The following is a 27927-nucleotide window of genomic DNA, read 5'->3' as shown; positions in this document are numbered from 1 at the left end:
GACAGCAAAACCTCTCCAGCTGAGACAGAGAAACAATCTCCAGCATCTACCGGCAAGGCTGCTTTCTGTCAAAAGGGACCTGTGCTTGTTATCAGAGTGTATTCATACATTTCAGGGTCGCAGGTTAGCATGCGATGGAAAACAGCCAGTCTGATACTCAGCATAAGGCTGCACCTTCTGTCTGTAACACATCATTCTCTCCGACTAATCTGTGAGGGGTGAGCAGACAGAAAAATTCCAAAAATGTTCCACTTTTGAATTTTAAGCTTCACAAGCCGGAGCTCTCATATTTGTGAGATTACATTGAATCTGTGTTTTTTTAATTGTGTAAACGTGCGGCAGACTCTGTGATGCAGATGCTGCATGTCTGCTCCAGTGGCCTTTAGGTCAGATGTGTCATTGCAATGATTAAACTGGGTTAAATAAACATGTTTACAATAATGAAACACACACACACACACACACACACACACACACACACACACAAGCAGGCGTACCGGTACACACATAACAAAATGTGAGGCAATTGTAATCTAGTTTAATGCTCTTTTAATTAAAAATGCTTGCTTTTACATGCATGAGTGTGTGTGTGTGTGTGTGTGTGTGTGTGTGTGTGTGTGTGTGTGTGTGTGTGTGTGTGTGTCTGTGTCTGTGTCTGTGTGTGTGTGTGTGTGTGTGTGTGTGTGTGTGTGTGTGTGTGTGTGTGTGTGTGTGTGTGTGTGTGTGTGTGTGTCATTGCTGTGGGGGATCCTTGCTATAACTGCATGCATGACTCAACATCAGTCCCCCTTTCTCACCAACAACACAAACTCAAACATAAAACAGGGTCATATAGGCCTACATGTAAAAACAAGATGGGACAGAGCCATCACCTGCTTTTTAAGGCTAAATGGTTCCACTTTCTTATTGTAAGAGTGATTAATGGAAAAAAGGTCTGGATCCACAGAAGAAAATGCCGCTGTGACTGATGCTAAGTCATCTAGCTGTTCAGAGATGGGGTGACTGTCTCAGTTGAGGAACCGAGCAAGTCAAGGATTTGTTAAGTTTAAAAAAACAATCAATCAACTTTTGGAAACCATCTGAATGTATCTTGAGAAAAGGAAGAAATTTAAGGTGGAAAAGTTGTTTGAATAAAGAAAGTCATGTCCAGAATCCTCAGATGGAATTTGAAAGTAATTGCTTGTGACGCATTCATCAAAATTACAAAAATACTTAAAAAGTGAGAAATTATTTGAAATGCATGTAGCTTAATTAATAGTATAGCTTGTATTTTAAAGATTTAAAAATGATATGCCAGTATCTGTAGAAAATCTGACACTTATGTTACTCAAGCTATCGTGTATTTTCAACGTGTTTTTTAAAAGTTATGATTTGAAAACATATGTTATCAAAACTGTGTCCAAAAACATTTTGAAACTTAACCTGACTGAAATAACTAATAAAGTCAACTGTTGAGAATGTATAGGGGAAGCATAAGTTAAGGTGGCACCTGCAGCTTGAATGAAAAATGTAATAACCCAAGAGATAGAAAGAGGCTACCTTAAACGTAGTAATTAGGAGCATCCACTGTATCGCTGATTTCTGATCTGTTGATTCGTCAACAGTCATTTCTGGGAAGTAGGCCTCTCTAACAGCCCATGTCTCCTAAAGTGCTCAGCAGAGCTGGAATGATGCCTGCTTTTGTTTTTCAATTCAACATCTCTCCACTCCTCCCATCACAATGCTCAGTCAATAACCATGTTCCTGCAACACCCCCCCCCCACCACCACCACCACCACCACCACCACCACCACCACCTGTTTGTATTTCCTCAAACATTGTTCTGTACACCTACCAACTCTTAATTAGCACCATCCAGAACCATTGTTATTAGCCTGGACTAAGAACTCCACTACTTATGGAGATGTGTAGCAGGATGTAGAAAACTGCAGACGGAAGGTGATTATTCCTCTTTTCTGTCCCAAAGTGAAGGATGATCATCATAAACATGTTATTTAGTTTGGATGACATCAGCCTCTCTCTGAAAACTGTGTGAGAGGTGTCAGTGTGTGGAAGGCATGGCACACACACACACACGCACACACACGCACACACACATGCACACACAATGAAATAATGGTGCAGTGTTGTGTTGTGATGTCGACTGAGCGGGTTCCTTTCAATCAGTGACTGATATAAAAATGTCATTGACAGTTTTTTTTCAATTTCTGATTCAGCTGACCAAGACTTGTGAGATAAGTAAAAACAAAAGAAGAAAATATTATGTTTGGTGTTATTAGAGCTCTAATAGAAGTCCTGCTAATCTCAGATGAGATTTTTTCACTAAATCCAAAGACAAAACCAGATTATTTTCTGCAGCGACATCTTTGACCCACGGGAACAATAGCAAGTGCTAAGGGCCTGTATTGATCACCACAACAGAATCTAAAAATGAAGGTTACAATTACAAATATTAGAAAAAAGTGGGTGTTATTTTCTACTTGTCTGTTTACTTTTAATTTTCTTAAAATGTAGCTAATTGGTATTTTTTCATAGTTTTTGTATCTAACAGATGGGCAGACAAAGAGGACGCTGAAAACAAACACATACAAAGTTTTCACCTTGGCAAAGGAACAGTGAGTCCCTTAATGTTAGTTAAACTTTCACCATGACTGGGTGTTTTGCCCAAAGCAGAGATAGAAACGCACGTTAAACAGAAGGTGCAGAGAAGAAGCAGAGCAGCAAAAGACGTCATTTCAAATGTGGAAAGAAAAATCCTGTTCATCAGGTGCTGATTACTGAATTAATCAAGGAGAAAAAAATAGAAAGAGTTTAAATTCAAGTGATTTAATGTGTCACTGAGACCATTGTACCAGCAGAAGTGTTCTCAGATACAAAACGTCATGTAAGTTATTTTAAAAAGTCCATTCTGTTGAGATTTGAACAAAATCATCTCCCAGGAAACAGCAGAGAACGTCTCGGCTTGGAGAAGCTGACTGTTAGCATTAGCAACTTCACCACACGGCATAACTCCTCCAGGCTTGTGGTATTCGTGGAAATAAAACATCAATGTTGCAAGTCAGTGGTAGACTTGTGTTGCTGTTGTCTAGTCTGATGGGGAGATGTCCAAGTGTCAGGAAATAAGACTCCAAACTGCCATCTGAGGCTCAATCCCAATCATCTCACTGCGCTATACGGTCTTCTATGAAGTGCACTTGGAGCAAGTGAGCAGCAAGTCTTTGCATGCGTGATACACAAGTGTGCAAATAATTGCCCAATTGGGACAGGGAGTATTGCGTCATCAACCACAACTCATGCCGGGATACTGGTTGCTGTGCTACTTTTAAAAAAAAACTTTATTAACAACTTTCAAACAAGAAAAGCAAACAATTATTTAAAATTATTTACATTCATTGCTGCTTTGTCTAAAACATTCAGAGTATCAATTAATTGTCAAAAACTGAACTACTTTCATTTCAGTATACATATTTGCAGAAAAGGCACTTCAGCCTGTTTTCCTGCAGCAGTGGATTGCGGGTAATACCCTTCAAGTGCGTATCAAGGGTGCAAAAGTAGCGTGATCAACTTTCGCAATTGAGAATCGGGACACCCTATGCACTTGCACCTCCGGCTGGGATCACGCAATTGAAGGGCACAAGGATGGAAGTGCGAGTATCAGGATTGGGTCTGAAGCCCAGTTGTTATGTAGCTCACTTCCAGTTCCTGGAAATGGTTCACCAGCGTTTCATTTCTACTAGAGACCACTGCAAAAGTATTTATTAAACGAGTGTTCCACACTTTTAAATCAAACAGTTTTAGATCAGAACATCAAAGGGTTAAAGATGGTTTTTTTTTTTTTTGTTGTTGCTGAAAATTCTGAATTTACAAAGAAATATTCAGTGAGACTGAAATTTGATACTTTTCTACTTGTGACCATTGAGCCCTTTTCTTATAAGCTATGGTTTTTATTTGTTAATGAACATGTAACATATATATATATATATATATATATATATATATATATATATATATATATATATATATATATAAAACTCCACAAAGATTACTTTGTGTCCTTAGAACAAAACAATATGTAATGAGGTATTCTTTGCACCAGTTTAAGAGTGTGGACTCCTCATCTTTGTGCATTTCCATTTGAAATCTGTTTTTCAGTAGGACTTTATTGGAGATTGAGATGGTTTGTGAAGTGAAGTGAACTCCTGCAGGAGTTACAAGTTGCCATTTTGCTTTGAGACATTTTATATTTGATTTATATGGAACTAAAATTAGGACAATATTACATGTAAATTGTACCAAGGTTTGTAACTTGTAACATGTTTTGTAACTGTAACTTACATGCTACAAAACAAAACTTACATGTCACAAAACGTGAGTTACAGTTACAAAATATGTTACAAACCTCGGAACAAGTTACATGTAATAGTGTCTCAATAGTTGCTCCATAATTTCAGTGCCCAGTTTTTATCCAATCCAATCCAATTTTATTTATAAAGCGCATTCAACAAGGCATTACAACCAAACAAGGCACTGTACACAAAAAATGTTAGTTAATAGTTCAGTTTTAAATGTTAGTTTTATACACGAGTGTTCAGATGTTCGGCTGAATTTTTCTGAAGCAAAATCCAAATCCTCACCAGAAACAATGTAAATAAAAAGCAGCTCTTCAGCCAAACAGTCTGTGTCATGATGTGGAGTTGTAGTTAGGACCCATTATCAGGTGGTAGCAGGCAGGAGGCAGACTGGCGGGCAAAAGAACTGTGTAATATGAATAATGGTAGGTAGGAGGATACAGCAGGAGGACAAGACGAGGATCTGACCAAGCCCAGCACAAACAGAAGGTGTAAATATATGAGGATAATCAGGAAAACAGGTAGGTGAGGTGACAGCCAGGTGAGTTCAATCAACATTAAAAAGGGAGACGAGACACTAGAGACACAGGAGGCTACAGGAGCAGGTCCTGACAGTCTGTCCCACAGGTTTTACTTTTCGATCTTCTGATGGACAATCCTTGTTTAAAATCCTGCTCATTTTAAACCAACAGTGTCAAGCCTGCAAACACAAACTCTGGGCCTCATTTGGAAGAAGCATAAACACTTTTGTGACATTTGACAACTTGTTGATATTTTTGCTGCAAACAAATAATTCCTGTGGCAGATCGCGCTGACGAAGCGGAGAAAAGTCAACTTGGGGATATTCAGAGTTGACTATTGGCCATAGCAGAGGCTGGAGCCCTCCGAGTGCTTCTTTTTTGTTGTTTATCAGCAGAGAACTCATATTTGTACAATTAGATTGGGATCTCGTAAAGTATGATCAGATGTATTTTTAACCACTTCTAGCAGCTGTTTAAAGAAACCCAAGCTTGTGTTTATCAGATGTTTATTTCTTTTAATAGCTTGAAATGTTTAATTCTACTGAACCCACATGTTTATAAGTTGTGATGTGAGCATGTGCATATTTGCAGTGATAGCATGGCAGGGAGATGCAGTGGGGAGCTGCAGATGATGGAAAAGGAGAGTATCCATTACATAAGAGATTAAACTAAAGGAATCTGAGGTATGCATCCAACAACGCTAGCCAATAACTCCATGAGCGGCCCCCTCCTTTAGGTGCAAAGCCTCAATGAGTCGCACCGATGTACGTGCCTTTGATGTGGGCTTGTAAGAATGGGACAAACAGTGTGGGACCAGAACTTGTAGTTATTAGACACAACTTTGCTTTTAGTCGTGAAAATGGAGTCAAAAATATGAACAGGAGTAACACTCAAGTGATTTTTTTTCTCTGTAGTTTTCCAAAGTTTTGTGTTTTATATAAACTGAACTGTTAGAAGAAAAATGAGGGCTAGTCAGGTGTGTGTGTGTGTGTGTGTGTGTGTGTGTGTGTGTGTGTGTGTGTGTGTGTGTGTGTGTGTGTGTGTGTGTGTGTGTGTGTGTGTGTGTGTGTGTGTGTGTGTGTGTGTGTGTGTGTGTGTGTGTGTGTGTGAGAGAGAGAGAGTGGGGGCATGGAAGAATACTTCAGACCAGCTCATCCCTGCACGTGCCACAAATACCCTGATGACATGCACTCATGATGAAGTGGGTCACTTTTCTCACACAAACACACACCATCTCCAAAAGGAAGAGTGTGTGATGCACGTCTCCTCCTGTCTGTCACTGTGCAGTCATCTGCAGGAAGAATATGTTTCTCTGCCAAGGTCTGTCAGTCACAAACATCTGTTGCTTCATCTAAAGACATCTCAGCAGTCAGCTCACACTCAGGAGTTCCTGCTTTAGTTTGTCAGTCAGTGTGTGTGTGCGTGTGCGTGTGCGTGTGCGTGCGTGCGTGTGTGTGTGTGTGTGTGTGTGTGTGTGTGTGTGTGTGTGTGTGTGTGTGTGTGTGTGTGTGTGTGTGTGTGACACTGACCTCTGACTCGGACATAGCAGCAGCCACACTTGACCAGGACTTTACGGAACAAGTGCTGGCAGCCACAGCCTCGGTGGTGGCGATGGTGATGGTGGCCTCCTTTCATGCTTGTGAACCATGAGCAAAGGTGGGCATGGGCCACAGTCACTCTCACGCCCCCCTCCAAATCCACCTCTCTCTCTCTCTCTCTCTCTCTCTCTCTCTCTCTCTCTCTCTCTCTCTCTCTCTCTCTCTCTCTCTCTCTCTCTCTCTCTCCTTTCCCTTTTATGATTTTTACTCCCCAAAGTGTAAATTTCCAGAAAAAGGTGTCAGCTGGATCGTCCTCAGTTGACCGTTAAAGCCCACATCCAAGGCACAGAGTCCATGAAAGAAGCAAGTCAAAATAATTCCTCATCAGCAGGCTGATAGAAAGAAAAATGGAGAGATCCCCGGCAAGCTTTTGGACCTGTTTTCCTCTCTGTGTCTCTCTTTCCCCTCCTCTGCTTTCTCTTTGGCGCTGAGCTCTTGCCTCTATGAACTGCCTGGTCAAATGACAGACTGGGAGACGGCTTCGGAGAGGAGAGGGTGAGATAGCAGGGGAGAGATAGAAAGAGAGTGAGGGGAGGGGAGGGGTGAGAAGGGTGGAGTCTACAGCTTTAGTTGCTGGCTATTCCAGTGTAAGGTTCCCACTCTGCTGCTTTCTGTCTCTTCCTGTCTTCTGTTTCTCTCTCCCTTCCTCTCAGCTGTTTCCTCTCACCCCCCTGCTTCATTTCCTCTCCTGTCAGCCCCCCCCCCCCCCCCCCATCTGTCTAGTCTTTTATCCTCTTTTCTACATGCTTGGGTCTCATTGTGGCATTGGTAATCCTTCCAGGGGTTCTTGAACACCCAGCTCCAGCAGAAGATAAAATGACACACTCTCTCACTCAGAAATAGAAACAGCCCAACACATTCGAGTGATGCATTTCCTCTATTTGCAGAGCAGCTTCAAGGTGTCATGTATAGACCCTTTTACTGTTTGTAAACAATATGACGTCAGCGAGAATGCGCGCGCAGCTTGGCAACAGAGAATGGCGTCGTTTCAGGCTTTATCAAGCTACGCTGCGGGGTTATCACCGGCAAATCTTGAATGTTATATTATTAAAGTCACTTTAACGAATGGCAACAGACTCCCGGATCCCTGTGGCATTACGGAATGGGTGGAAGATGTAGGTGCGTGGCCAGATATCCAGTGGCCCGATATATATATACATTTTTAGTGGAGAGGCCCAGTAAGTACACACGTGAGAAGCTACGGGCATACAAATCGTTAGATGCATACAACTATGTTGTCTGTGGCCACGTACAGAAAGTAAAATATCACGACATAGACTCTAAGTTTTGCGTCTTGAAGGCAGAAGTCCTTCCTAGCCAAAGACAAGGACACAAGACTGCTATGTACGAGGCTTGGGTCATAGTAAACAAACCAGAGAACTACGTCTTCACAGCCAACTGTACCTACATGGCAGGGTGAGTGTAGCATAGGTTTCTTTTTTAGCGTGCTCAGAGTACAATCGTGTTAATTTTAGAGAAATACAGTTTATACTAATATGCAGTGGGAAAATACAGATGAATTAGAATGAAATGTTAATTTGAAGCATGAAATAAAGCGTATAAATTTGTTTAATTCTGTCATTTTGATGTTCCAGACTTGGGTCATGCTGCAGCCACGCAGCAGCAATTTTATTCAAAGTTGAGCTTTGTGTTAGGATGGGAAAAACAGAAAACCTCGCCTGTAAATAGACTGCTTAAAAGCAAACCAGCAAACGCAACTTACTTTATTTAATAGGACACACGTTAACCAGCTTTCTGGTGTAATCTTAGTACATAATTACCTTACCTGATATAAAATGGGCGCTACAAACTCGAGCATTTCGGATCGTGTTTTCAGTCGTTTTCATGAACCCTTTTGATGGCCTGCAGCCAGACGCCTCCGATTTTGTTGAAATGGATGTGCTCCCTTCAGAATTTTGTACAGTTTCAGTCCACTGCTTGAAGAGAAGCGATTCTGGCATCCATACACGCAACAACCTGACATTTTTATGTGCTCAGAACTTCAAAACAAAGGGTTTTAAACGCTGTTTTAGTATCGAGTGTGAATGAGGAAGCCTTCACTCTCGTTGCCAGGCTGCGCGCGCAACTTTTGATGACGTAGGTAGTAAAAGGGTCTATTTTCCAGCAAGTGTGTCATTGTGTGAAGACGGTTTAACGATAGATTTTTGGTCAGATCGTGGACTATAATGCATTTTCCGGTCTCACATCGACTGCTGTGCTCAGTTATGATCATGGAGCCTGCAAAGTTTTTTTCTTTGTTTCCATGGAGCAAACAGGCCGTCTCTTATTTCACAATGTTGATACTCCGGGTGTCTGTGCATGTGTAACACTAGCCATTCATCCTGCAACTTCTATATATTAGTTTAGTTTAACAAACAAAACACTAAAGATCAGCTGAACACCTGACTTGACTTAAGTGGTTTATCTAAGCTCTATGATAGTTTCATCAACAAGGTAGCAGCTCAAATTTAACTGATCTCCTTGTAGCTTGAAAAAAGAAAAAGAATTTGAATTAATGAGATCTAGATGAATTTTCAGAGTGGTCATTTAAGAGACAATTGAAGAGTTTCCAATGTGCCGAAAGACTCTAAGAGCCAGTTGTGGACAAAAATATGGATCCATCCAAGCCTAAATTGTATTACTAAAGCACTAGTGCTAGGATGGTTCCCGTGCATGTGTATTAAGATCAACATAAAAGAGCTAACTTCATGTGCATCGAGTTTGCAGTGGAACAAGAACAAAAAACATAAAGTAAATAATATAAAAAATTAAAATTAACTACGAGAAACAATTGCTTTGTTGAATATAAAGTCAATGTCATGTCATAGGAAAGAATAAAGAATGACGTCATTCAGCTTTTGTGGTGGAACTTGGTGTGTCGAAACTGTGTTCTAGCCCCACAACAAGAATGCAAATAAACACCAAGTAGTGGGTTAGTTATGGTGGAAACACACATTTTAATGCTGTGGTGGACAAACAGATTTTTTTTCACATCCGGGGATGGATGTGTGTGTGTGTGTGTGTGTGTGTGTGTGTGTGTGTGTGTGTGTGTGTGTGTGTGTGTGTGTGTGTGTGTGTGTGTGTGTGTGTGTGTGTGTGTGTGTAGACTCCCAGAAAAATGTCGATCAGGTGAAAGGACGGTAGGTTTAAACATCTTATCCAAATTTGTTCATTAGAGATCTGAGATGGATTTAAAAGTGCCCCAGTCACAGAATACTAAATTTGAGGAGTCTTTTACATGATTTTAACGTTTAAACAGTACGATGCATGAAAAAACTGACAAAACTTGCATGGAAAAGTAGAAGCACTGAATACATGAAGTGTATTTGAGCTGCTCCTCATGAATTACACCTGTACAGTTAAGGGTTTTTTTTTCTTTCTTTACAGAAATGTACAAAAAGTTCTAGTTTTTTAAGATCGTCTAGTTATTTTTGCAGAATATAACACAAGCTGTCCACTTTTTATCTGGCGTTGGACATGTTTGCACACCATATGGAAGAGTTCTACATCTCAGAACATGTAGGCTGCTGCCAATACTGCATTAACAAAAGGAAAGGCAAACCATATTTAGATGTGAAAAATCTCTATTAGAGTCATCTGACATGCATGCAACTAAAACATGTTTAGTCTCACACAGGAGAGGAAATAAAAAGGTTTTATAAAATCCCAACCAGCATTCTTGGGCCTAAAGGTGCTGATGGAAGCCTCAGTGTGTCACCTCTGCTTATTATTATAGTGCAAGTCTTGCTTTGCTGCTTTTCAGATGTTACTATCCAGCTGAGACAACTAAAGCCTGCAACAAACATGCAGGTGAGTTACTCGACTTCTTCAGGGACAGTCTAACGATCTTCTTACTGCCGTGCACGCACACGCTCTCTGTCAGAAGCTTTGGTTACCACTGGTGTTTCTGCAGCATCCACCTCTTCAGGGTGGTGTCAGGCTGCAGTCAGAATGTCATTTATGAAGGACGGAGCTGCTTCACAAGCAGGAAGCACATTCAAACACCAGACTGCATGCTGACTTGCATCTCTTTGAGTCTATTCGTTACCCTGAAGCAGCTGTAATGTGCAAGAGATGAAAGTTCTACCCCAGAGAACCCCCACAGTGACAAATGCTTTTTCCATTTCCAGAAGCAGTGAGCACACCGATTTGCAACAATTTCCCTTTTTACAGATACACAGGTGTAACTCTCACACTCCAATCATGCCTGTTCGTTTCTCTGCTTGTAATGGATGCTTTAAGTAGCAATAATTGAAGGGGAAAAACACCACAGGGATATCGAACAGCATGGCTGGAAGTTTCCATTATTCCCACGGTGATAAAGCTGCCAAACAAGCATAAAGTTGGGATTTAAAGATGGCTGCAAAGTCAAAGATTTGACAGAAACAGGGTTGGACACAAAGACAATGGTCTAAAGGGGAATAATTACAAATTTAGCGAATGCTGCTTGTGAAAGTCACTCAGCACTAGCATTTGCTAAATACACTCTACAGCTACATTCAGAATTAATGAAGTGAATGCAGGGTCTTGTGTTCTTGTATTACTAGCAGTACTGAGGTTCTGCAGACTGGGATTCACAGTGGAGCTCAAATTACAGCCCTGAAATATAACACATCTACTTGTAATTTTACATTTTTGTCACTTTTTATCATCTAGGGAAATATTTTTACTTAAAGACCTTTGTTAAAGATGAGGTTCACTGAAAAAACTTTTTTCTGTTATTATTTCTGATCATAATTGGTCAATCTGGGTTTTTCATGCAGGCTGAACATGAAAATAGTCTCCTACAGCTATCGCCTGCATTAGCTTCTGATAGAAAAAAGACGGTGAAACTCTACGACGTCACATTGTCGGCATTCAGGAAACAGCAGACAACGTTCCAACTAGTAGAAGCTAATCATTAGCATTAGCAACTCCACCACACAGCAGAACTCTTCCAGGCTTGTGTTATTTGTGGAGATAAAACATCAACGTTGCAAGTCAGTGGTAGAGTTGCATTGCTATTATCTAATTTGAGGCGAGATGTCAGGAATATCAGGAAATAAAGCCAGTTTCACACTGCAAGCATCAGCGGAACAGAAGAGCAGCGGAGCGGCTCACTCGCGAACTTCAAAGCGGTCTTTTTCACACAGGGAGAGTCTTGGCCGCGGCACGGCTTCCTCACTGCGCCTCGCTGTACCCGCGAGATTCTAAAATCCCTCGAGACTTCCAACACCTTCCTCATCGAGAGATCACAACCCCCGCGAGGAATCACACCGCTGCACTTCTCGAAAGAAACTGGTGGTAAACAAAGCCGTTCGGTCACACGTACTGACGTAAGTTATACATTTTGTTAATTGTTAATTGCTAATTTATTTTCTCACTCAGCAGTTTCATTCATCATTCATGCAAAATACAATAATCAACTGTCTCCTAAGTGAAAAAAGGGGGAGAAAGAAGAAGTCTTATATGACCTACCCCTTTCTACTTCATACAACACAATTTACAGAATGGCCTTATACACAATCCAAGTATAGAACTTCCTTATCTTTGTAAACAAAATCACAATAAAACTTATCAATATATGTTTATGTTTATTCATTTGGCAGACGCTTTTATCCACAGCGACTTACAATTTATAACCTATAGGACATGTTGTGATCTGTGGGGGAAACCGGAGTACCCGGAGGAAACCCACGCATGCATGGGGAGAACACGCAACTCCACGCACTATTTTTTCCATCATTTGAAATCAAAACAAAAAACTTCTGTAACTTCACCGGCAGTAACCTCTTTTTTGCTCTGAACATAATTAGTAAAGTTTTCAAATTAACCAAATCCCTGAATTTCATAATTTTTGATTCAATAAAAAGTCTATTGGTATGTTCCCTAGCATCTACTTTATATATAAATCTCATAGCTTTCTTCTGTAATAAAAACAAAGGATTAGTGTTTGTTTTATATGTGTTGCCCCAAACCTCTATACAATAAGTCAAGTATGGAACAATAAATGAATAATATAATATATGAAGTGTTGATGACTCCAAAATACTTTTTACTTTATTTAAAAGTCCAACACTTTTACACAGTTTTTGTTTTATATATTTTATATGGGGTTTCCAATTAAGTTTATGATCCAAGATGACCCCTAAAAATCTTACTTAATTTACTCTTTCAACTGAAGTACCATCTATGGACAATGTAACAAAATCATCTGTCTTCCTGTTACCAAAAATCATGAATTTTGTTTTATTCCAATTTATAAATAATTTATTGTCCATAAACCACTTCTTAAGTTTAGTCATCTCACAATCCATATTTTCCAAAATAATTTGTAAGTTATTCCCAGAACAAAACATATTTGTATCATCAGCAAACAAAATGAACTGTAATATTTTGGACACATCACAAATATCATTAATATACAAATTAAAGAGCTTAGGTCCCAACACAGAACCCGACACACATAACATTGCAACGTTGCATTTCATTTTGAATATAACCGGGAATTTTACACTGAAACCGTGTGTGGTTTCCTGTCTCGCACTATGTGAACTGTGGAAATTGACGTGTCCCAGAAGCAGGTCGCTGGAAAAATAGAACTCGATTCTATCTTTAGCGGCACGGCATGCCGCTTCTGGGACACGCCTGGAAATTGCCGCGTCTCGGCTGGTTTGAAACACTCCATAGATGATAATTGGACTCTATTTGAAGTGGTGCCGCTTCGCTGCCGTTCCGTTCCGCTGATGCTTGCAGTGTGAAACCGGCTTAAGACTCCAGCTCAGCTATGATGCGGCCTACTTCTAGTTCCTGGAAATGGTGCACCAGTGTTTATTTTCCACCAGGGTATTTCTGCTAGATACCAATGCAAATTTATTGATTAAACAAGTGTCCCACACCTTTAAAATACTCTGTGGCTTGTACACAGGGGCGGATCTACAAGGGTGGCATAGGGTGGCAGTTGCCACCCTAAAAGAAAGCCTTGCTACCCCTGCTGCCACCCCAGCTGGCAGCTATAAATTCAAGAAAAATCAAAGTTTTTCAACTCTCAGGCTCATAAAGACCTATTTGCAGTCTGCTTTGGCAGAGAAAAGACTATGAAGCTAGGCTGTACTCAGCATTGAATCAAAACGGGCAGAATCTTTGGATCTTGATGAATGTGTAAATAGTTTTGCTGAGCAACATGGAAACTGCCACATTCAGCTGTTGTAGGAAGGATATAATTTTATTATGTGTTTTATTTTCGTGATGGACCTTTAAGCTTATTAAATGAGGACCCAGAACAAATTAAAATGTAAATACTGGGAAAAGGAAAAGGAAAACGTGTTTCTGAGTGAACAATAGAACCAAAGTACAATATCTCAGTGCAGTGAAATATTATATGTGAGTGTGTGTATGTGTGTGTGTGTGCGTGTGTGTGTATTGCCACCCTAGAAAAATGTTTGCCCCTCTTCTGCCACCCCATCAATAATTTTGTAGATCCGCCCCTGCTTGTACATTTTTTGTAAAAAAGATTTACATTTTTTGCTCATGTTGTAGTTAAAATTAACATTTCAGCTCTGCTGATCATTTCATGTTTAACAATTTTAAAGTGAAATGATTTTCATTCTGTGAATCCTTGTGAAGTGGACTTTAATTAGAAAAATTATTAGATTTTTTTACACAATGTTTTCATAAATGCTGATTAATGAAAAAACTAAACAAACTGAATTAAATTTTAAAAACCAACTGAATGGTTGGCTTTTTATGCAGGAAGTATTTATTGCCTTTCATGACAGAATTTTAAACTAAAATCATCTTGTTGAGTACAAAGTTGAGAAAATACAAACTGTAGCCATGAGCAGATTAAATGTTAGCAAAGCAAAATTCCCTGAATTAGCCATTTCATTGTTTTTGCTAATATTTGCTGTGCCATATCATATCATCTACAATATAATAATTTATGTTTGAATCGTGTTTGTGATTTTATGATCATAATTATATTTATGATATCACAATGCACACCCTGCACACAATCCTGCTTATTATCACCTACTTCTGTTTATTGATGTTGTTAAGCTGTGGTGGCCATGTTGAATTAGGTTGACTCCAAAGAGCGTTTTAGGCAATATGTTAAGTAACATTTTCATCCAGATTCCTGTGTTCTGTAATTTTTTTATTTTTCAAGCATTTTCAAGAAATATTGCATCATGTTATTATGCTTTTTTAATTTATTTTTTTACAATATTTTATTCTTCTATCATGCATGTCAGTGCTTTGACTTTATAGCTAGCTTATAAAAAGGTTTGAATTTGACCCAAATCACTGCAAGGCCCTAAAAGGCCTCATCTGTCATGCAGGTTTATACTGAGAGTAGATTTTTTGTGACGGAGATTCCTGTTTCTGTGCATCAGCCCTGACATTTCACACCAGCATGGCATTTCTTTCACTACATGAAATGAAAGCTTTTAATAAATTAAAGCTAAAGTTAGCCCCGTCGACACGTGCAAAGCTATCAGTGTTGAGAGAAATATGGAAAAATTGTTCCTCCTCTAGCGGAGAGGGGGATGTGAGATGATACTTGCATTAGTGCACATTCATCTCTCCTCTTTTATCTTCCTCCCTTGCTCTGCATCACACACACACACACACACACACACACACACACACACACACACACACACACACACACACACACACACACACACACTCACAGAAGATGATTCATGTTCACACATAGACCATGCAGACATTAATTTACTCTGAACTGATCTTGTCTGCAGCTTATTAAATCAAAAAACATCAGCTGAACTAACATTTAGAGAAAGATGCAAATGTTATTTTACATAATGAACAAACATGTGTAAATAAATGTAATTGTCCTGATTTTCTTTCTGTGTGGCACTCTTGAATTGCATTTACCACACTTACCCAGCTAGGGTCAGGTTCTTGATGCACACCGTGATAACTGCCACACATTAAACTGCAACAATCTGTAAAATCAAAGAGCTACAGTGGGTCTCAGTTGAGCAGAAATGCAGTTCCTCATCTGCAGTGTGTTCCCCAACCCCCTATCGACGTTAGCCTCACTGCAGCCCCATCCGCCAGCTGAAACGCCGCCAAACAACGCTTACTTTCATTTTCCCACCTTCATCTCTCCCGCTTCATCTCTGTTTGTTCTTTTCCCACTTTTTTCTTTCCCCTCTGTTATTTCTAAGTTTAGCACCAATTAAGGCAAACTGGCATTTTGGACAAGCTGTTGTGTGCTTTTTTTTTTTTTTTTTTTGGCTGAGATCTCACCACAAAGAAAAAAAAATCATGGAGTAATTGTCCTGTCCTGTTCCTCTCTGCCGATAGCTATTTTGTGTCCCTGTAACTGCATCACTAGCAAACACTAAATGACAGACAGGTGTGTGTTAATGTGTGTGCATGCAAGTGAATCTGCATCAGTGCCTCCCTCATTAAACACGGCATCTCTGCAGCATGAGTTTTGCTTCACTGACACCATCAAACAAACAGATATAAACACACACTTCAAAAAATTTGCTTGTTAAATTGCAATTGCCTTTCCTCATGCAGAGTTCTTTTCTCCTGGCCAAATTCACAACATTAATTTGAAAATTTTCTTCTTGTACCTGCACAACAATCCTTCTGATCTTTCTGTTTCTCTGCAGCTGGAGGATGAACCTTGCCCTGGAAACAGCAGGAGACCTCTGCTGGCTGTGCAGAGCTTTAGTTAGATGGAAAACGCCACCCAAAGGATAAAATGTTAATCAAACTCTTGCAATACCCTGGGACTGCACAGCCTAAGCTGCCACAGATTCTCATACAGACCAAATATAGGCTTTCTAATGACTTTCAATGATTTTTAAGGGATTTTGTGCAGAAACCTTGAAAGACTTAATCATCTTGTAAGTGTAAATGTGCAGAATATTCATTGTTTTACATTTTTATTGGTGCACAAATGTCATCAGACATTGAATATTCTTCCAGGTCAATTTGGGTTGAAAATCCCTCCTGCTCTGAAGTGCAGTCACCTGTCAGGGTTCTGAAGGTTTCAGCAGACCTGCACCTTCAACGCAGCCCGACCTGATTCTCAGGAACACAAGAATTACACGAAAATGCTCACAATAGATAATCGATTAATCATAAGGTTAAAGACGAGGGCTTTCTCTATGTAACAGCATCACTGAAAAGCATGTGAGAAACATTGATTACAGTTGTGCACCTGTGTGCACGGTTCTGCAGCTCCCCTGTGTCCGTTTACTGTCATTTCTGTTGTGATTCTCTCTCTTTACTCACGTAACATCATTTTTATCATCAGCGGGCAGCTGTTTTTACGAAAAAAGCTTTTGTAACCTGCCATACTCTCCTTCCTAGGAACAAACAGCACATTTTCAAGGATGATGAAAAGATTTCCCCCTGAGTTGTTAAAACAGCAACAAGTGCTCAAGGAGAGTGGGACTACTGTTCCCAAAGGTACACTGGTGTCATAAATACCAGATGTGTAAATAAGCTACATATTATTAAAAAGCTCTAAAACATAAAAAAAATAAAGCTGTACTGTGTTATTGATGGAGCACAGCATGTTTTCACTCTTTAATACGTTCTCATTGCCTCTTTTTTTTTCCCCCAAGGCAACCGTAAGAAACGGTAAGAAGTCTATAAAAAGACTCAGAGAGGTCACGGACATCAGGAAATCAGGTACTTTATTCAACAAACAGAGTCAGATGATCTCATCCAGCAGCACAGACAGTCTCCATGTTTGTTACATTCAAACTGACTTCACAACATGACCTTCGAAGCAGTTTTCAGTGTTGCTAAATTTAATAAATTGTTAATTTTGTTTTGTTTAGGAGGCAATACCTTTCTTCTGTGTTGACCTGACATGTCTCAAGTTGAGCTTTCTTCATTTAAGGTCACATGGGAACACCATTCCATCCTAATTTGTGGGACATCTTCTCCTCCAAACTTTGATTTAAGACAAAGTCACTATGAGTTTTTCATGCAGGCTGAACATGAAAATAGTCTCCTCCACCTTTCTCCTGCATTAGCTTCTGACAGAAAATAGATGGTGAAACTCTAGGATGTGAAAATCTTCACAGATCTACGTCACACTGTCACTTAACATTCATGGACTCACTCATCTTGGCTCACGATGGGGAAGGCTGTTGTTGTTTTAGCCTCCAGGAAAGAACAGAGAACGTCCCAACAAGTGGAAGCTAACTGTTAGCATTAGCAACGCCACCACACTGAAAATCTCCTTCAGGTTTGTGTTATTTGTGGAAAGAAAACATCCTCATTGTAAATCAGTGGTAGAGTTGCGTTGCTGTTATCCAATCTGAGGCAAGATGTCCAAATATCAGGCCTGCAGTGTTGTGCCACGCTCTGCTGCAGCAGACTTTTGCACGCTGATCCAAGCGCTTCTGGGCTTTTTTGCCCAAGTTCATCTTGCAAGGTATTCATTCCAACCAGAGACCGCTGCACACGTTTTGATTAAACAAGTTTCCTACACCTTTAAGATACAAAATTACCTCAAAGTGCAGATATGTTGACTCTGGCCATAAAACCTTATGTAAACCTTTGTTTACTGAGAACTTCATAGAAATAAGATGTTTGTTTGTTTTTTCTCATGTATTGGTACTAAGAAGTCAAGTTGAATCCTAATTTTGTTTCACTTTTAGTTCAGTTGCGTCACAACTCTAAAAAACAAACAAGAAAAGAGTAAAACTCTTTTATTGGTGTGAAAATAATTATGGAAAGATGAAACGGAAAAAAGTTGTTCAGTCTTGTTGAAATGGAAAATTTGTTGTAATTACACTTTTATTTTTAGATTGAGGAGGTAGCAGGATCTAACTTCTGAAGGCTGGAAACATCCTATGATTTTTATAAACATAAAGTGTTGAGAATAGACTCAGGGTGGAGGCAGGTATAAATCAAGGTGTTTAATAGAAGAAAAAACTAAATGGTGATTGGCATTAGTTTCCTATGAGCCTGCAGGAAGGAACAGGAATCAGGCAACAGAGGGTCTGTGTCCAAATTCAGATGTTGCATGCTCATTAGGTCAGATTTTAAGACCAGTGACGTCACAGTGTCGCTGCGAAGACTGTCCAAATTCAGAGTGCTCAGAATGCGATCTTGAATTGTGTTCTTCTTTTCCCCGAGTTTGAGAACAGGTGCAGTGTAGTGTTCTCATCTCCATAAATCCCAAGATGCACTGCGGGATATCACACAGATGGATATGAAACACAGCAGTGCAAGGGTACTCAAAAGGTCTGAGGACCACTAAACAACTTAACATTTCTGTGTGACCCCAAATGCGCAGCACTTCCATGGCTGCTGTCTTCTGTGTGCCTCAGGCTTTAGTGTGGTAGCAGTTGCTAGGTGACAGGAGGACATCCACAGAAGTAGGGGTGGTACTATTATTTAAGGCTAGTCTGTCCAAATTCACTGCTGTTAACATCTGGTCTACTGAGACCAATGAGGACAGGTTCTCATGAGCATGCAACCCCTGAATTTGGACACACCAAAGATCCCACAAGGTCCTGATACCGGCTTAGATCCTGGATGGCCTCTAACTTTTTTGTGTCTGAATGATGAAAACTGAGGTAGTTTTCTCTCCGGGTACTGCAGATAATGTCAGCCCTGATGTTGATCTAGGACCTTTGGCTGCTATTGTGAAAGGCACCTTCACCTATTAACTATGGTGTGCGGTCATGCTTTTTTAACCAACGCCACTTGGCTAGAATTAAGTATCTGCTATCGAGAGTTCACCTGGTGTCTGTTACTCAAGCTTTGGTCCTATCCAGATTGGACTATTGTAATGCACTGAATGGAACAACTACAATTAGTCCAAAACTCAGCTGCTAGGTTCTTGACAGGCACGACGTGCAGGGAGCACATTACTCCTGTGCACATTACTCCTGTGCTGGGAACTCTGAACTGGCTCCCCATGCGCTTCGGACTAAATTCAAGGTGCTATAACTCTGGTGTATAAGGCTCTTCAGGGAACTGCTCCTTCTTACTTGGCGAGAATTTTGAACAGTCATGCTCCATCAAGAGCCCTCCACTCAACCGATAGGGAACTGTTGGTAGTTCCATATTCAAAGTACAAGTTAAAGTCCCATTAGTCGTCACACACTTGTGAAATTAATCTCTGCATTTGACCCATCCCAGTGGGGAGCAGTGAGCTGCAGCTGTGGTCACGCTCAGGAACTATTTGGTGGTTTAACCCCTCAATCCAACAAGTAGAGGGTAGAGTATGACTCGACTGGGATTTGAACCCCGATGTCTCAGTCCCAGGGCAGACACTCTACCACTAAACCACTGAGAAGGTAAAGTCATGGGGAGATCGTGTGTTCTCTGTGATGGCTTTGAGACTATGGAATGATTTGCCTTTAACCGCGTGCTAGTCACCTTCTTTACTGGTTTTTAAGTCTCCTTTAAAGATGCATTTTTATGCCATGGATTTCCAACAGTAGATGTCATAGCGTGGCTTCATTATCCTATGTGTATTGTGGCCTTTTTTATTAGGTTTTATGTTTTTATGCCTGTTTTATACTCTTTTACTTGTACATGTTGTTGCTTGTTGTGTTGTCCAGCACCTTGGGCGTTCGATAAGGCCGTGGAAGGGGCTTTATAAATAAAGTGAAATTAAATGAAATGAAAATAATTTTCCACCCTGGCTCAAACTACAAGGAAACTGAGCAAACGATCATTTCAGACTTAAAATAAACAATCTTCTTTAAGATCACCAGCTTTATGTGGCCCCAAATAATACTACTCCCAGTGTTTCTTGACTTTCAAGCAGTGACTAAAAACAACTTTATGGGTGCATTAACCCTAATGACAGACCCATCTGAGTACCACCATTACAGATAAGCATCACTGACAGCTTCCTCTGGCCTCACTCACGCCCCTCCTGTACACCATACACTGCTCTGAGCAGCTAATGTTCCAGCCACATGGTGCACACCACCAACCCTCCCAAATACACACACTCTCCATCGAACCCAAGCCCAGATCCAGCAACAAAGCTCCTTTTGTTTCATTCCACTCCAGGAAAATCACAACACACGCAAGCCTGCCTCAGCAGAACAAGAAGACGTCTGACCAACTCTGATTGGGCAGAAGGGAGCCAGTTGAGCATGCTTTTTTCCCCATCTGGAAGGAATTGTTTGTGTGTGTGTGTGTGTGTGTGTGTGTGTGTGTGTGTGTGTGTGTGTGTGTGTGTGTGTGTGTGTGTGTGTGTGTGTGTGTGTGTGTGTGTGTGTGTGTGTGTGTGTGTGTGTGTGTGTGTGTGTGTGTGTGTGTGTGTGTGTGTGTGTGTGTGTGTACACAAAAATTCTTTTTTCTCTCTCACCCATGCTTATGTATGGTAAATTATATCGAACTGCCATCAAGGCTAATAGAGGGAAGAGGGTGGAGTTTAATAAAAGTAAAGCACCGAGTCTCAGGTGATGTTTTCCTAAGGTTAAAGCCTAACGAGCACATCCAGACATGGAGCAGGCCTGTTCTGATACACATGTGGCCAACATGCAGAAATGGGCTGAACTGAAAGCAGAAGGTTACTAGTAGCTCCAGACTGTTTACTTTCCTGACTTGTGTTTGAACACATTCATAATGTGTGTTTTACTTTCAGTGTGTGAGACGATGCAGAAATCTGAGAGCAACAAATCAGAGCTCAATCTTTACTGGTTTGGTGAGTGTGAGAGTTTGGATTTTTATTTTTTTCAGGTCTTGGGTCACAAAGCGAGCTGTCACAATCAGCTCCTTCAGGTCTCACCTGTTCTTTCACGTCGTTCTTGGTTTAGTGTTGCTTGTTGCTCCCACTCTGGCTCGTCTTGCTCCCACCGGCCCTGTGAAGGCCCCTTTTCCTCCTCGCTCGATGGGAGGTCCACCTCGCCTCCCTCTGAAAGCTACACACACACACACAGATGCTTTTCTCAGCAGAAGCAGAGGAGGCCTACTCTCAAGGAGGAAGGGATTGCAAGATTGTACAGAGCACTTATGGTCACACAGCCGCAAAACAATATACCAGCGGCTGATTTTTGTTTTTCCACAATTCCCGACATCTTTTTCATCTGTTTCTCCATTACACACTGAGCAAGAATGTGATGGAAACAAGGCTCTGCTTTTGCCACAGAGCAGTCTATATTTAAAGCCCAGCAGCACCAAAGGGAAGGTTAATAGAGGCAAACCAAGGCATCAATCTCAGGGGATTTGACCGCTGTCTGATTTATCAGGATAAACGTTGTGAAAAATGGCTTTAAAGAGAAGTGCTTAGGACATTTTGGGACCCTCAGACATCTGATATTCCTGGCTAAATGTGTCTAAATCAGTAAAATTCACTGCATATAATCTGCATATTGGAATAGGATTAGCTGAGGAATTAGGAAAAAGATAGTGCTTTGAAAAGTTTAAATATAGGAGTATAAGAGATACATAAAGGATGAGTAATAGAGTTAGAGTGAGGCATTAAAACTGCATGACTCTGTTGATGGTTGGACGTTTTAATCGCCATCACTCAACTTCCCCTTTCTCAGAAACATCTAAAAATTCCTCCCAAGCACTGAACAGGGACTGGAAACTCATCCATCCTGCTCCCTGCCTGTCTGTCCTGACCATTTTAGGTGTATGTTCAAGTTATGGCAGGGAAACAAAATAAGCTTGGTACAAAACATCGACATATAAATACATGGACAATGGGTTTCCATAGGCTCCAATAACACGTTTTTGAGGAGAAATGGGAGGTGGCCACCACCGCCATTTTGACCGTGTCACAGGTTCCGTCAAGCCCAGACAATTCCACAAAAGGGAAGAGAGGAGGAGCTGAGGGTGGGGCTGTAAGGCTGGGATCAACTGACGACACCCGGTCGAACTAGCTACAAGCTAACTTGAAGCTAACCCAATGCTAATGTGGAGGTGGGAGCTAAGCTAACGGAGGTAGCAACCTAACTACAACCGGAGTTAACTGTGCACAACACCAGAGCTTCTGAGTCAGAGATACGCCGGGCTGACCGCTGGGTAAAACCGGGTGGAACACAGAGGTTTCCGAGACCTCCACAAGCCGGTAGCCGCACAGCAGACAACCGCCGCTGCGATGTGAGATGCGCAGAGCTGCCGCTGGGGAGAACCGGGTGGAAAACACTGGTTCCCATCCGAGAGCTCCACAAGCTGGCAGCCTGCGCAGCAGACAGGAGCCGCGATCAGACAGAGATGCGCCGAGCTGCGGGGAGGGGAGAACCGGGTGGAAAACAAAGATTTCCAGAGAGCTCCACAAGCCGATAGTCGGAACCCAGCTCCACCAACATGTTATATTTCAACCCATTTTCTAAAGTGCAGCATTATGTTAAATGCACTGGGTTTTACCCTATTACATTTACATTTCATGGTTAAACAGTACATGTTAAAATCTAAGCTCAGCTCGGCAGTGGCCTAAAATACATAAATATAATTTTACTTACAGAAAAAAATGAAGTGGAGACTCCTTGGACACTCTAGTAGTGCAATTAATACCACAGCAAGTCATTTTGTCCAACAATTGCACAAATAATATCCAAAAAAGAATGCACAAACGGCACAACTAATGGTCTAAGTTGAGAGACTGAAAATGGCGGAACAGTTTTCAGGCGAGACCGAGGCTCAGGCTGGGGCCTTTCCCCGGAGCTAGCTCTGCGGTCACGTGGGTCTGATGCTCATTAATTATACAGAATTTTAGGCTTTTAATACACTTAAACAGAAGAGTGAGAAAAAAATTCACCCCCTCAGAGTTGTCATAAGTGTAAACTAGATCATTTAAACCAAAAACATGTTTTGGAACCAGGCTGTAAACAAGTTTATTTCTGCTGTGAAATTGATTTTTTTAACATGGGAGTCAATGAGGATTTGCTCGCTTCTGACATTACCCCCCAGAGGATGAGGGTGGAACTGCAATTTATTTCACTTCCACATTGGCCTCAATTTCTGTCCCGCATTGTGGGGGCTTGGTACAAAAGGACGTGGGTCAGTGTTCTCACTCCCAGCGCGTCAAAAACAAACGCTTGGTCAGCCATCCTCCGCGTCAGACCCTTGACGCCAAAAGTGCCCTTTTTCGTCTCTTATGTGCGAAAAGAGGTTTTTCCCTTTTCTGACTGCAGATCCCAATGCAGCGTAAAACTGACGCAACGAGATGTCCGCTGATGCGGCACCGAACCAGCTCATTTAACCGCACCTAAACCTTAACGTTTTACTATTTATAACCTTCCCCTTACCCTCATCCTAACCTTAACCCTCTTGCTACCTAAAACGTAACCCCCAAATTCCACTACCTCCACTCTGCTCCGCTCCGGTCCGCCCCCGCCTTCCGCAGCCGCTCGCTTCCGAACTCAATTTTTACTGCTACCCGCTCTACAACGGCTCCGCTCCGGTGCGGAGACCTGAGGTGGGCAAACAAGCATGCACGGGATTTTCGAGATCTTGCGATACAGTCCGAGCAATAAACGTGGAAGTTAGATCCAAACACCCGTTGTGTGGGAGAAGCATCGAAATGAACTGTTTAATCTGCCCATCATTTGTGTTGACAGATCAGCAGTGTTTGGATCAACAAAGTGTGACTACTTTGATAGTGGAAACTGTATTTATGGCTTACTTTTGTGCATTTAAACTTCAGCCGCCATTGATAGTTGTTAAAAGTTGTTAAACCTGTGTATATGAAACAAAAAACGCCTTTTGTTTATCGATTTATTGTGAAAAACGGAAGTTGTGCTTGCTCCTTTTCCTGTTGGGCGTTTGTGATTTCTGTCCATTTACTGCGGAGGTGCTCCGGCGTCCGGCAAAAATAGGATCGATTCTATTTTTGCCGGACGCTGGAATAGAGGGCGGCGCACGGCGCCGCACTGCCGGAGCACGGCCGCAGTAGTGGAATTGCTCTGATTGACTACAACAGGACCGATTTTGCTCCGGCGTTCATGTCGGAGCGGAGCGCAGCGGAGCGGAGGTAGTGGAATTTGGGGGTCTCACTGTGATCAAGCGTTTGTTTCCCATGCATTCTGACTGTGAATTTTTGTATTTGCCGCCCAAGGGGAACGTTAGAACATACCATCTGGCGAGGGGGAGGTTACAAATATCCTCTACTTTTAACCTCCACCGTGGTAGTTGAAACCTCCCCCTCGCGTTGCCTCGGTCCAAACCCGACCGATGACAAGGCGGCTCCCTCCGTTCACTTCATAGAGCCGGCTTTTAGAGCGACCGACACATCACTAACATGTTAGCTAGCAAGATGGTTAAGGTTAGCATAAGGGAGAGGGGAAGGTTAAATAACAAGAGGATACGGTCAGGGTGAGGTACAATGAGCTTGTTTGGTGCCCTGGCTGCGGACATCCCATCGCGTCAGTTTTACGCTGCATTGGGATCTGCAATCAGAAAAGGGAAAGACCCCTTTTCGCACATAAGTGACGAAAAAGGGCACTTTTGGCATCAGGGGTCTGACGGGGAGGGTGGCTGACCAAGCGTTTGTTTTTGACATGCTGTTAGTTAGAATGTGTTGGGGCCGGAGATAAAGCATGCCTTTCTCTGCAAAGCTCAGAAAAACACTTCCATATGTGTAGCCTCCCTTTTGGAGTTTGTAAAATGATTATTTCCTGTAAACAGACAGAAAACAAACAAACAGATCCACAACGCTTACCCACTGTTGATTGGGCATTGCCACGGAAGTGAGAACGTCAGCCATGGCTCCCAACATCTGGTCGGTGTGTCCCTGGTTCTTCTGCACAGCCTTCATCCTCTCTGAAAGGAAACTCAGATTTGCAGCTGACTGCAGCGTCGATCTGAGCTCACCTCGTTCTGCTCTGAAACTTAATGCATAGGAAAACACGGATCCAGGAAGAGGAGGGCTTGAGTCTGCCTTGTTCTTCTCCCAGTCCAGACAGGTGAGCGTCTTCTTGGCTGTCTGGAGAATGTTGCCTTTGTGCTGCTGGTAAAGTGTTTCAGGAGTTCATTTCAGATTCTCATCTCCTCTTCTTCTTCATCATCCCACATCTTAAGGATTTTTTTCCTTTGAAGCTGGTCTTCTGCTGTCTTCTCCAACTGTAGAAAACAAGAGTAGTGACTCAGAACATCACCCTCCCTGAAATCCCTCTATCTCATTCTTCATTGGTTAACAAAGAATAAACTTCACCACCATTCATCATTCCCTCTCTTACTGTCTTTTCTCTTCCCTTTACAAACTGATCCTCCTTTCCAAACTCACACTGACTCAATCAGTCCTTTATCTTTCCATCCTGTTTTTCCTTTTATTTCCTGAACTATGTCACCCTACACTCTCCAGACTCTCATCTGTGCCCGAGTCCCAGGCACTGACACATGGAGTGTGTGAACTCTTGAGCAGGAAGGGCAGCCCCAAATAAGGTATGAACACAGAGTGCACAAAGCTTAACTGTTTGGGAGAAAGTCACCAATTCCACTCACAACAAAATGCTGAACGATCACAAGAGAAATCTGACCACTCAAGAGAATTGGAAGGTTTGCAGCATTTGTACTGCAGAAAGAGACTGTGATCCAACCATGACTTTAAAGTTGTGGATCACTTATTTAATCAATACATTTGTAATGGTCTATAGTAGGAATTAATGTCTTGTAAGTCGTACTCGGCACCTTCTTCAGGAACTATAAGTGACGCACATTAGAGCCGAGCTTCAGACGGAAGGATTTGGAGTCTTATTTCCTGATGTGTGGACATCTCACCTCTGATTTGCTAACAGCAACAAGACTCTATCACTGACTCAGTTTGCTTTGCAATATTGATGTTTTATCTCCCAAAAAAACATAAGCCTGAAGGGGTTCTGCTGTGTGGTGGAGTTGCTAATGCTAATGGTTAGCTTCTACTAGTTGGGGCGTTGTCAGCTGTTTCCTGGATGCTAACCTAACAACAGCCTTCCCCATTGTGAGTCAAGATAAGTGAGTCCATGAATGTTAAGTGACAGTGTGACATAGATCTGTGAGGATTTTCAAATCCTAGAATTTCACAGTCTATGTTCTATCAGAAGTTAACGCAGGAGATAGGTGTAGGAGACTGTTTTCATGTTCAGCCTACATGAAAATCCCAGTGACCACTTGGGCCAACCCAGGGGAATCCTAAGGCATTCCCTGGCCAGTCGATAGACATAGTCCCTCCAGCGTGTCCTGGGTCTTCCTTTAGGTCTTCTCCCGGTTGAATGTGACCAGAAAACCTCACCAGGGAGGTGTCCTGGAGACATTTTAACTAGATGCCCAAGCCACCTCGAATGGCTCCTGATGTGGAGGAGCAGCAGATCTACTCCGAGCCCCTCCCAAATGACCAAACTTCTCACCTTATTTCTAAGGGAGAGCCCAGCTACCCTTCAGAGAAACTCATTTTGGTCACTTGCATCCGTGCTCTCATTCTTTTGGCCACTACCCAAAGCTCATGACCTTAGGTGAGGGTTGGAACGAAGATCAACTGGTAAATCAAGAGCTTCGCCTTGCGGCTCAGCTCTCTCTTCACCACGACAGATCGGTACAATGCCTGCATCACTGCAGACGCAGCACCAATCTGTCTGTCAATCTCATGCTCCGTCTTTCCCTTCCTCGTGAATAAACTCCTCATACCTGACCTGGAGAAGGCATTCTACCCTTTTCCAACTCAAGACCATGGTCTCAGATTTAGAGAAGCTGATTCTCATCCCAGCTGCTTAACACTCGGCTGCAAATCGCTCCAGTGAGAGCCAAATATCACAGTCTGATGAAGCCAACAGGACCACATCATCTGCAAAAAGCAGAGACCCGATCCTCAGGCCACCAAAACGGATCCCCTCACCACCTTGGCTGTGCCTAGAAATTCTGTCCATAAAAGTTATGAACAGAATCAGTGATGAAAGGCAGCTTTGACGTACTCCAACTCTCACCGGAAACAAGCCCGACTTACTGCCGGCGATGCAGACCAAACTCTAACACCGATCATACAGGGACCTAGCAGCTTGTGTCAAGGGGCCTGGTACCCCATACTCTTGGAGTACACCCCACAGAACTCCCCTAGGGATGTGATCGAACACCTTTTCAAAATCCACAAATCACATGTAGATTGGTTGGGCGAACTCACACGCTCCCTCCAGGACCCCCCTAAGGATATAGAGCTGGTCCAATGTTCCACGGCCAGGATGAGAACCACAATTTTCCTCCAAAATTTGAGGTTTGACTATCTGATGGACCCTCCTCTCCAGAACCCCTTGATAGACTTTACCAGGGAGGCTTAGGAGTGTGATCCCCCTGTAGTTGGAACACACTCTGCAGACCCCCTTTATAAATAGGGGGCCCACCACCCCAGTCTGCCAGTCCAGTAGAATTGCCACTGATGTCCACGCAATATTGCTGAGCCGCATCAGTAGACACAACCCTACAACATCCAAAACCTGGCCCCGGCTGCACACTGGAAGCATCAGTGGTGTGGAACAGCAGCAGAACGGTTTACTTGCAACAATTGCAGCACTCCAATGCACACTGGGAGAG

General features: G+C 42.0%; 1 protein-coding gene across 3 annotated transcripts in view; it reads right to left on the bottom strand.

Moving 5' to 3' along the window:
- Positions 1-25385, bottom strand: part of arhgef25a (Rho guanine nucleotide exchange factor (GEF) 25a) — a 57415-nt gene extending 32030 nt beyond the window's left edge. The window contains exons 1-2 of one of the 3 annotated variants that reach the window (XM_070544619.1): positions 25091-25385; positions 21212-21344 (exon numbers count right to left, since the gene is read on the bottom strand). In XM_070544619.1, coding sequence (XP_070400720.1) covers positions 21212-21344; positions 25091-25186 — 229 coding nt within the window. In that variant the 5' untranslated portion in view covers positions 25187-25385. Of the gene's footprint in view, positions 1-6399; positions 6729-21211; positions 21345-25090 lie in introns of those variants that run through there. The other 2 variants (XM_015967870.3, XM_054745910.2) reach the window with 2 other exon arrangements.
- Positions 25386-27927: the final 2542 nt, after the last annotated feature.

Source organism: Nothobranchius furzeri, chromosome 15 (assembly GCF_043380555.1).
Source record: "Nothobranchius furzeri strain GRZ-AD chromosome 15, NfurGRZ-RIMD1, whole genome shotgun sequence".
Taxonomy (NCBI): domain Eukaryota; kingdom Metazoa; phylum Chordata; class Actinopteri; order Cyprinodontiformes; family Nothobranchiidae; genus Nothobranchius; species Nothobranchius furzeri.
The sequence above is the reverse complement of the archived record's forward strand: the minus strand, read 5'-3'. Positions and strand labels throughout refer to the sequence as shown.